The sequence below is a fragment of the Coregonus lavaretus genome (assembly GCF_964263955.1).
Source record: "Coregonus lavaretus genome assembly, contig: HAP1_SCAFFOLD_3004, whole genome shotgun sequence".
In the NCBI taxonomy this organism is placed as follows: Eukaryota; Metazoa; Chordata; class Actinopteri; order Salmoniformes; family Salmonidae; genus Coregonus; species Coregonus lavaretus.
Genome location: NW_028163507.1, coordinates 57501 through 69204, shown reverse-complemented (window position 1 = coordinate 69204; position 11704 = coordinate 57501). Strand labels below are relative to the sequence as shown.

The following is an 11704-nucleotide window of genomic DNA, read 5'->3' as shown; positions in this document are numbered from 1 at the left end:
ATTGTGGAGGCCAGGTCATCTGATGCAGCACTCCATCACTCTCCTTCTTGGTCAAATAGCCCTTACGCAGCCTGTAGGTGTGTTGGGTCATTGTCCTGTTGAAAAACAAATGATAGTCCCACTAAGCCCAAACCAGATGGGATGGCGTATCGCTGCTGAATGTTGTGATGGCCATGCTGGTTAAGTGTGCCTTGAATTCTAACTAAATCACTGACAGTGTCACCAGCAAAGCACCCCACACCATAACACCACCTCCTCCATGCTTTATGGTGGTGAACTACACTGCGGAGATCATCCGTTCACCCACACCGCGTCTCACAAAGACATGGCGGTTGGAACCATAAATCTCCAATTTGGACTCCAGACCAAAGGACAAATTTCCACTGATCTAATGTCCATTACTCGTGTTTCTTGCCCAAGCAGGTCTCTCTTCTTATTGGTGTCCTTTAGTAGTGATTTCGTTGTAGCAATTCAACCATGAAAGCCTGATTCACACAGTCCCCTCTGAACAGTTGATGTTGAGATGTTTCTGTGTCTTGAACTCTGTGAAGCATTTATTTGGGCTGCAATTTCTGAGGCTTATCCTCTGCAGCATAGGTAACTCTGGGTCTTCCATTCCTGTGGCGGTCCTCATGAGAGCCAGTTTCATCATAGCGCTTGATGGTTTTTGTGACTGCACTTGAAGAAACTTTAAAAATTCTTGAAATGTTCCATATTGACTGACCTTCATGTCTTAAAGTCACAACACAACTGATTGGCTCAAACGCATTAAGAAGGAAATAAATTCACAAATTAACTTTTAAGAAGGCACACCTGTTAATTGAAATGTATGCCAAGAGTGTGCAAAGCTGTCATCAAGGCAAAGGGTGGCTATTGAAGAATCTCATATATAAAATATATTTTGATTTGTTTAACACTTTTTTGGTTACTACATGATTCCATATGTGTTATTTCATAGTTTTGATGTCTTCACTATTATTCTACAATGTAGAAAATAGTAAAAATAAAGAAAAACCCTTGAATGAGTAGGTGTGTCCAAACTTTTGACTGGGACTGTACATGAGCACAATAGATGATTCTGTGACTCTAACTAACAACCAATTAGTCATATTTTATTCAACATTTTAGGCTCTGTGAAGGTGTCGGGACGAATGCATGGAATCGTTCATTCCATTGCCATGGTGTCCATTACTCGTGTTTCTTGGCCCAAGCAGCCCCTTAGGAATAGCATGATGAAATTGCCACAGCCCTGTCAGACGACAGGTCAGAACGAAATAAATGTGTTTTATTTCTTTTAGAAGTTTTCTGCTAACCTCTTTACTTCTGTTATCTTCCACATAGATAGGGTTAGGGTTACACAGATAGTAAAGTTTGAAATTATTTAAAGCAGTGTTGAATTAAGAACAGACTTTGTCAACATGGACCAGGTTAGTGTTTTCGTCATGAATCTTGCTCTGGAGGCAGCTCTGCAGAGTGGTCAATTGATGGCATAACCACGAAGTCATAAAATCTGATTTCAAACCTAACCTTAACCACACCGCTAACCCTAAACTTAACCTTAAATTAACCAAATGTTTTGTTTTCATTAATATTTACAATATAGCCAATTTTGACTATGCAGCTGGCCTATCTAAGGGTAAATCTCTCAGTTCTGACAATAAACGTCAACGTGCTAACATGATAATATAATAATATAAAATGCCAATTAGCAGACGCTTTTATCCAAAGCGACTTACAGTCATGTGCGCATACATTTTTACGTATGGGTGGTCCCGGGGATCGAACCAACTACCCTGGCCGTTACAAGCGCCATGCTCTACCAATTGAGCTACAGAGGACCACATGGAGGGCTACTTGTGTCTGAATGGTTTTGGGGCTATTAGGTACACTACAACTATTATTTTGGTCTCTACAAGGCTTATAATGCCCTTACTTAAATAATACTCTCTGTCTACCATGAAGAGGCTCACATGGAGACAGTCCCCAGAAAGACCTGAGCTTACTTGTATGGGCTGTACAGTATTTGGGATGGGCACTCCTTGAAACCGTAAGGTTCAGCAAATGTTTTATTTTCTCTGTAGCATGCTGTGTAGTCTGCCTGCTTTAAGAACGGGTGACATTTCATTGTGCGGTACTAGCCAGTGGCCTTTTATTCATTTTGTTGAGTTTCATTGGCTTTTCAAAAAGGCAACTGTCATGATAATTCTTTTGTAGCTGACCCACATGTGGAAAAACTATACCCAGTCTCCAAGCCCAACCTCTTTTAGTGCACTTTGTTTGATGTGGAGGGAGGGAGGGAGAGAGGGAGGGAGGGAGGGAGGAGGTTAGGTGGGTGGATGTGTGTTGGTAGAGTTTATCATCTTCCTGCTAGTTGGTCAGGAACAATGTCTGGAAGTGAGTCAAGCCCCTGTAAATGTCCTGTCCTCGAGCGACTGGAACAACTGCCTCTGGCTTCTAAAAAGCACACACACACTGTTTGTTCCTGCTACCGTAGAGCATATGAACACCTTTAGTCTACATTGCCATGTTTTATCAACTCTAACAACATGGCTGGATTCTTCCCACTGCCCGACACTTGTGCAGGTGCAGTACTTTACCTTTGGTTTGTCGTCAAAGGATTGTGATACTTGTCTGGCTTATCTGCATTCTCTCTCAATTTACCTCAACACCCCTCTCTCTTCCTCCCTCTCTCTCTCTCTCTCTCTCTCTCTCTCTATTTCTGTTTCTTTCTCTCTAATCTTTCTATTTCTCTATCTTTCTGTTTCTCTCTCTCTCTCTGTTTCTCTCTCTCTCTCTCTCTCTCTCTCTCTCTCTCTGTTTCTCTCTCTCTCTCTCTCTCTCTCTCTCTCTCTCTCTCTCTGTTCTCTCTCTTTCTGTTTCTCTCTCTCTTTCTAATTCTCTCTTTCTGTTTATCTCTCTGTTTCCCTCTCTCTCTTTCTGTTTTTCTCTCTCTCTCTTTCTGTTTTTCTCTCTCTCTTTTTCTGTTTATCTCTCTCTTTCTCTTTCTCTCTTTCTGTTTCTCTCTCTCTCTCTCTCTCTCTCTCTCTCTCTCTCTCTCTCTCTCTCTCTCTCTCTCTCTCTCTCTCTCTCTCTCTCTCTCTCTCTCTCTCTCTCTCTCTCTCTCTCTCTCTCTCTCTCTCTCCTTGCCCATCATCTGCACTGGGCTGCTGAAAATGGGATGATGCAGCAGTAGTCTGTGTCTCGGAGGAACGTTGTTAGAGGTCAGCTCATCTATGGTCCGTTAGCCCAGAGGAAGTATGTATGTCTGTGCATTTGTGTCCACACAGTGGAGGTTAGGTGTTCTGTTCGACTTTGTTCACAGGGCAGGCGAGGAGGAAGGTCTCGGGGAGAGATAATAAATCAGAATTGATCCTCCGTCCGATTTTTAAACAGTTTTTTATTTTATTTGCTAATACGGCTAGCTAACTGTGGCTAATGTAATCAGACTTTTACGCAGGAGTAGGATTATTGAAAAAGTCATACCCTTCGCCATTAAAAGATTGTCGATTTAAAAGATAATCTCCATTCAGAAAACTATTGTGGTCGAGAGAGAATACGCCGGGCCCTGACAAGCCCACCCAGTCAGTCAGCAAGACAATAAGCCTTTCAATCCTTTCAATTTAGCATCTTAAATGTTCTGTTAGCTTTCCGTTTGACATTCAACCCATAATTTAATCCCTAATCATGATAGCATTACTCATACTATAGAATGACTTATGCATTCTATTCTTTCTAACATTGGCGAAGAATGATCAGAAATGACCTCACTAATGATTGATAATGACATGGCTCACATCGCCCTGCTCCTCGGCCGTCTCATCACCGGGTCACCTTCTGCGTACAGACGTTTTACTGGCCTGCTACACTAGACGCATAACTTATTCAGATTGTGAGATGCTCCTATTCATTTCAATGAAACCTGTGTGTAAGCATGCTGGCTCCGCAATTTTTTTGTGCATTTCGACGCGCTGCTCGAGAACAATAGGATGAAGTGGCTCGCGCTCTGCTCACGCCGGCAAAAGGTTAGCCTACGCATCAAGTGTAGCAGGTAAAAAACCTACTGTTGACCTGATTCTCCAGTATACATGGCCCAAAATATGTGGACACGTGCTCGTCGAACATCTAATTCCAAAATCATGGACATTAATATGGAGTTGGTCCCTCCTTTGCTGCTATAACAGCCTCCACGCTTCTGGAAAGTCCTTCCACTAGATGTTGGAACATTGCCACGAGGACTTGCTTCTATTCAGCCACAAGAGCCTGGCTCGCAGTCGGTGTTCCAATTCATCCCAAAGGTGTTCGATGGTGTTGAGGTCAGGGCTCTGTGCAGGCCAGTCAAGTTCTTCCACACTGATCTCGACAATAATATCTGTAGTACCTGGCGCCGATGAGGATGGCGGCCTCGCGACTAGCTCTTAGGAAACGTTGCGGTATTTTGTTTTTTTTATGTATTATTTTTTACATTATTAGCTCAGAAAGTGTTTTGTATCATTACATACAGCCGGGAAAAACTATTGGATATCAGAGCGGCGGTACCTCACCAGCATTACGACCAGGAATACGACTTTCCCGAAGCACATCCTTTTGAACTGATTCCAGCGGCTGACCCAAAACATCGCCGGTGGAGGAGAGGCACTCGGAGCGGCCTGCTGGTTCGACTTAGGAGGCGCGGACACCACCCACCGCTTCAAAGTATACTACTCGCTAATGTTCAGTCTCTGGTTAACAAGCTCGACGAGCTCCGGGCAAGGATTTCTTTCCAGAGAGACATCAAGGCCTGTAACATACTTTGTTTCTGTCGAAATCGGTCCAGCCAGATGGGTTCTTAGTTCATCGGGCAGAAGGGTTAACGACTCATGGTGTAATTGTAGTAACATACAGCAACTCAAGTCCTTCTGTTCACCCGACCTGGAATACCTCACAATCAAATGCAGACCGTATTATGTCCCAAGAGAATTTTCTTCGGTTATAGTCACGGCCGTGTATATACCCCTCAAGCCGATACCACGACTGCCCTCAAAGAACTTCACTGGACTTTATGCAAACTGGAAACCACATATCCTGAGGCTGCATTTATTGTAGCCGGGGATTTTATCAAAGCAAATTTGAGGACTAGGCTGCCGAAGTTCTATCAACATATCGACTGTTGTACTCGCACTGCTAAAATCCTCGACCATTGCTATTCGAACTTCCGGGATGGTTATAAGGCCCTCCCCCATTCTCCTTTCGGCAAATCTGACCACGACTCCATTTTGCTCCTCCCTTCCTATAGGCAGAAACTCAAACAGGAAGTACCCGTGCTAAGGACTATTCAACGCTGATCTGACCAATCGAAATCCAAACTTCAAGATCGTTTTGATCACACGGACTGGGATAAGTTCCGGGTAGCTAGCAAAATTAATTTAGATGAAATACACTGAAACGGTGACTGAGTTTATCAGGAAGTGTATAGGTGATGTTGTGCCAACTGTGACTATTAAATCCTACCCTAACCAGAAACCGTGGATAGATGGCAGCATTCACGCAAAACTGAAAGCGCGAACCACCGCATTCAACCATGGCAAGGTGACTGGAAATATGGCAGAATACAAACAGTGTAGCTACTCACACCGCAAGGCAATTCAACTGGCAAAACATCAGTATGGAGACAAAGTAGAGTTGCAATTCAACTGCTCAGACACAAGACATATGTGGCAGGGTCTACAGACAATCACGGACTACAAAAGGAAAACCAGCCACGTCGCCAACACCGACGTCTCGCTTCCAGACAAGCTAAACACCTTCTCCGCCCGCTTTGAGGATAACACAGTGCCACCAATGAGGCCCACTACCAAGGACTGTGGCCTCTCCTTCTCCGTGGCCGACGTGAGTAAGACATTTAAGCATGTTAACCCCCGCAAGGCTGCTGGCCCAGACGGCATCCCTAGACAGGTCCTCAGAGCATGCGCAGACCAGCAGGCTGTTGTGTTTACCGACATATTCAATCTCTCCCTTTCCCAGTCTGCTGTTCCCACATGCTTCAAGATGGCCACCATTGTTTCTGTACCCGAGAAATCAAAAGTAAATTAACTAAATGACTATCGCCCTGTACCACTCACCTCTGTCATCATGAAGTGCTTTGAGAGACTAGTCAAGGATCATATCACCTCCACCTTACCTGTCACCCTAGATCCACTTCAATTTGCTTACCGCCCAAATAGATCCACAGACGATGCAATCGCCATCACACTGCACACTGCCCTATCCCATCTGGACAAGAGGAATGCCTATGTAAGAATGCTGTTCATTGACTATAGCTCAGCATTCAACACCATAGTACCCTCCAAGCTCATCATTAAGCTCGAGGCCCTGGGTCTGAACCCCGCCCTGTGCAACTGGGTCCTGGACTTCCTGACGGGCCGCCACCAGGTGGTGAAGGTAGGAAACAACATCTCCACTTCGCTGATCCTCAACACTGGGGCCCTACGTGCTCAGCCCCCTCCTGTACTCCCTGTTCATCCATGACTGCGTGGCCAAGCACGCCTCCAACTCAATCATCAAGTTTGCAGATGACACAACAGTAGTAGGCTTGATTACCAACAATGACGAGGCCGCCTACAGGGAGGAGGTGAGGGCTGTGGGAGTGTGTTGCCAGGAAAATAACCTCTCACTCAACGTCAACAAAACAAATGAGATGATCTTGGACTTCAGGAAACAGCAGAGGGTGCACCCCCCTATCCACATCGACGGGACCACAGTGGAGAAGGTGGAAAGCTTCAAGTTCCTTGGCGTACACATCACTGACAAACTGAAATGGTCCACCCACGCAGACAGTGTGGTGAAGAAGGCGCAACAGAGCCTCTTCAAACTCAGGCGGCTGAAGAAATTTGGCTTGGCACCTAAAACCCTCACAAACTTTTACAGATGCACAATTGAGAGCATCCTTTCGCAGGGCTCTCCAGAGGGTGGTGCGGTCTGTCGAACGCATTACCGGGGGCAAACTACTCTCCCTCCAAGACACCTACAGCACCCAATGTCACAGGAAGGCCAAAAAGATCATCAAGGACATCAACCACCCGAGCTACTGCCTGTTCACCCCGCTATCATCCAGAAGGCGAGGTCAGTACATGTGTATCAAAGCTGCGACCGAGAGAATGAAAAACAGCTTCTATCTCAAGGCCATCAGCCTTTTAAATAGCCATCACTAGCACATTAGAGGCTGCTGCTGCCTATTGAAATCACTGGCCACTTTAAGAATTGGAACACTAGTCACTTTAATAATGTTTACATATCTTGCACTACTCATCTCATATGTATATACTGTTCTCTATTTTATAATTTTCTACTGTCTTAGTCCATGCCGCTCTGTCATTGCTTGTCCATATATGTATATATTCTTAAATTCCATTCCTTACCAGATTTGTGTGTATAGGGTATATGTTGTGAAATTGTTGGATATTACTTGTTAGATATTACTGCACTGTCGGAGCTAGAAGCACAAGCATTTCGCTACACCCGCAATAACATCTGCTAAACACGTGTATGTGACAAATACAATTTGATTTGATTTGATTATGGAGCTTGCTTTGTGCACAGGGGCATTGTCATGCTGGAACAGGGAAGGGCCTTCCCCAAACTGTTGCCACAAAGTTGGAAGCACATAATCATCTAGAATGTCATTGTATGCTGTAGTGTTAAGATTTCCCTTCACTGGAACTAAAGGGCCTAGCCCGAACCATGAAAATCATCCCCAGACCATTATTCCTCCTCCACCAAACCCAGATTTGTCCCTCGGACTGCCAGATGGTGAAGCGGGATTCATCACTCCAGAGAACGCTTTTCCACTGCTCTAGTCCAATGGCGGTGAGCTTTAAACTACTCCAGCCAACGCTTAGCATTGTGCATGGTGATCTTAGGCTTGTGTGCCGCTGCTCGGCCATGGAAACTTATTTCATGAAGCTCCCGACGAACAGTTCTTGTGCTGACGTTGCTTCCAGAGGCAGTTTGGAACTCGGTAGTGAGTGTTGCAACCGAGGACAGACGATTTTTACACACTTCAGCACTCAGTGGTCCTGTTCTGTGAGCTTGTGCCACTTTGCGGCTGAGCCGTTGTTGCTCCTAGACGTTTCCACTTCACAATAACAGCACTTATAGTTGACCGGAGCAGCTCTAGCAGGGCAGAGATTTGACGAACTGACTTGTTGGAAAGGTGGCATCCTATGAAAGTCACTGAGCTCTTCAGTACGGGCCATTCTACTGCCAATGTTTGTCTCTGGAGATTGCATGGCTGTGTGTTTTGATTTTATATACCTGTCAGCAACGGGTGTGGCTGGAATAGATCCACTCATTTGAAGGGGTGTCCACATACTTGTAGTGTAGATCCTGTGTTAACCGTGATCCAGTGCATACTTTTATTTTATTTAATTTTATTTATTTATTTATTTTTATTTAACCTTTATTTAACCAGGTAAGCCAGTTGAGAACAAGTTCTCATTTACAACTGCGACCTGGCCAAGATAAAGCAAAGCAGTGCAGTAAAAACAACAACAGAGTTACATATGGAATAAACAAAACGTACAGTCAATAACCCAATAGAAAATCTATATACAGTGTGTGCAAATGTAGTAAGTTATGGAGGTAAGGCAATAAATAGGCCATAGTGCAAAATAATTACAATTATAATTTAGTATTAACGCTGGAGTGATAGATGTGCAGAAGATGATGTGCAAATAGAGATACTGGGGTGTAAATGAGCAGTAGTGTAGTGTAGTGTAGCTCCTATGTTAACTGTGATCCAGTGCATACAGGGAACCATACGCAGTAGTGACCCTTTCGTACAGCCGTATCAAACCGATGGACATCCTGCTTCGCCTGCTTGATGCCGCAGGTGCGTTATGGCTTCCGTCAGACGGCACCAGTGACTCTCTCCGTGACTCCAGTCTCATTTGTTGTGTTCTCACCGTCCACCCTCATCCTTTAGACAACCGTTGCTGTTTGTATGGGTCCCTAAGGCGGCGCGCGGGGGGGGGGGGGGTCACTAGTTAGTACTGTCACCCCAACAGGCTGGTAATTAGATTTGAGGTGCCCTATGAGCACACAACATTGAAAAGACGTTATAAAGACGTCATATTGGTTGAAAACGTCTTTCAACCAATTTTGCTCACTGGATAACTTTGTTTTCACGAGCAAAGGCACACTCTCCTCGTTTTGGGAGTCCATTTGACTAAAGGGACTGTATTTCTAAGTCTTGAAAAAACTGAGGGAGAGTTTAAATTAATGAAATAATTGCCCAACTCCACCTACATTATACATACTAGTAACTGCTCCCTATTGTACAGAGTCATGGCTTCTGGTTTTGCTGATGTGGGAAAAATCCTAGCTTGAATATACATGTAGCCAGTTGAGCATTTTTTGGCATTGCATCGTTTGACTTACATATAGTCAAGTATGCCTGCTGCAGTTTACCAGAGAGACGGAGAAAAGAGAGGTGGATGAATGAAGAGAGAGAGACCGACAGACAGCGAGACAGAGAGAGATTAGAGAGGGATAGTATGCCCATATCAAGCTGAGTCGGAGGACCTGAGTCAACCAAACTTGCTGATGTCGGACATGTGGCAGGTAGTTCACGTGCCGACGCCCACATGCACCCTCGACTAGAGGGAAGGTGATTGGCAAATGTTTGCTTCTGGGTCTCTCTCTGTCTCTCTCTCTCTGTCTCTCTCTCTCTCTGTCTATCTGTCTCTCTCTGTCTCTCTCTGTCTCTCTGTCTGTCTCTCTCTCTCTGTCTCTCTGTTTCTCTGTCTCTCTCTGTCGCTCTCTCTCTGTCTCTGTCTCTCTCTGTCTGTCTCTCTCTCTCTCTGTCTCTCTCTCTGTCTCTCTCTCTCTGTCTCTCTCTCTCTGTCTCTCTCTCTCTCTGTCTGTCTCTCTGTCTCTCTGTCTCTGTGTCTCTCTCTCTCTGTCTCTCTCTGTCTCTCTCTCTGTGTCTCTCTCTCTCTGTCTCTCTCTCTCTCTCTCTCTATGTCTCTCTGTCTCTGTCTCTCTGTCTCTCTGTCTCTCTCTGTCTCTGTGTGTGTGCTGTTCACAACAGACACAGTCCAAACCCTCTTCAAAAGACAGGCACTATAAAGTGAATAGGGTTGCACTTCGGACATGGGTCCTGCATGGTCAAAAGTAGTGCATAAGGAATAGGCTGCCGTTTGGGACAGGACAAAGAGAGGGTGGTGATTTTCTTCTTCCTTCTTCCTGCTGTTTGTTCCTCCCATTTTAATCCTCATCCAGTTCAAACGCCCTTACGTGTCTCGTCTACTGCTCTGATCCCCGTCAATATAACTGTGTTGCTGATGCCGGCTGCTCAGAGAGACGGAGCTAAGCGAGTGTAGTTAGGACTAGACACCCATGGAATACTGAGTTGCTGTACAGAATGTTCAGTGGCTCACTAATCCCGCAAGAAATTGACACACACACACACACACATCGGATGATCATGTGAAGGCTAAAGACCACTGACAATAGTGAGATAGACAATAGACAGATATTGGGAAGGGGAGACACACACGCACATACAAAGAGAGACAGAAACCGATATTTATGCTTAAATATGAAAATGGTTTGGGCTCCCCATTAATGTGGTCCTCTGTAGCTCAGCTGGTAGAGCACGGCGCTTGTAACGCCAAGGTAGTGGGTTCAATCCCCGGGACCACCCATGCACAAAAAAAAATGTATGCACGCATGACTGTAAGTCGCTTTGGATAAAAGCGTCTGCTAAATGGCATATTATTATTATTATTAATGATAGATACCAAGGGAAGCCTAAGGGGGAGGACATTTTAAATTCAGTACTGGAACATTTAAACAGCCGCTGACTGGTGGCTGGATGACTGGTTGACTGACTGACTGGTTGACTGACTGGCTTGCTGGATAACGGACTGGCTTACTGGATGACTGACTGACTGACTGACTGACTGACTGACTGGTTGACTGACTGACTGGCTGGCTGACTGGTTGACTGACTGGCTGACTGACTGGTTGACTGACTGACTGACTGGCTGGCTGACTGGTTGACTGACTGGTTGACTGACTGGTTGCATCCAGCTGGAGATAAGCAGTAGAAACAGAGATAAGGCATCAACATCTCACAGCTTGTGTTCCTACAGCACATGGTGCCATTATGTAGAGTATGAGTTGTTTTATGGGCAATTTGCTTTCAGATGGACGTTTTATTTTCATAACTAACCACTGCTAGCATCTGGCAAGGTTGGGTTGCCATGGCAACAGAGGCAAAGTGAGCAGAGGATGCTTTCTGCTGCACCCACCCACCAGACTATCAGCCTGGGAAACCAGTAAGGATGCATGGTGAGATAAGGAAGGAAGGGAGGAAGGGAGGGAGGAAGGGAGGGAGGAAGGAAGGGAGGAAGGGAGGGAGGGAGGAAGGGAGGGAGGAAGGGAGGGAGGGAGGGAGGGAGGGAGGGAGGGGTAGTTCAGTAATTTGTGTGGTAGGGAAAGCAATGGCCATGTTAGTAGTGAGATTCCCCCAAACTGATTAGTACGCCCAATTCAACTCATGCTTGGATATGACTTCAGGAAAACTGTCGACACTGGCAAACTGTCAGTTTCATGTAACAACATCATGTTGCTGGAAATGAATGTCACAGTGAATCGTATTTGACATCATCATTTACATCTGGATAAGCTATTCTCCTCAGCTCTGCAGTTTACTAAACTGTTG

General features: G+C 45.2%; 1 protein-coding gene across 1 annotated transcript in view; it reads left to right on the top strand.

The window, feature by feature from the left end:
- Positions 1–2504: 2504 nt before the first annotated feature.
- Positions 2505–11704, top strand: part of LOC311118050 (protein kinase C zeta type-like) — a gene marked incomplete at its 3' end in the record, with an annotated part of 64787 nt that continues 55587 nt past the window's right edge. Inside the window, exon 1 of the mRNA XM_084192925.1 lies at positions 2505–2583. Within this exon, the coding sequence (XP_084049051.1) occupies positions 2547–2583 (37 nt within the window). The 5' untranslated portion in view covers positions 2505–2546. The remainder of the gene's footprint in view (positions 2584–11704) is intronic.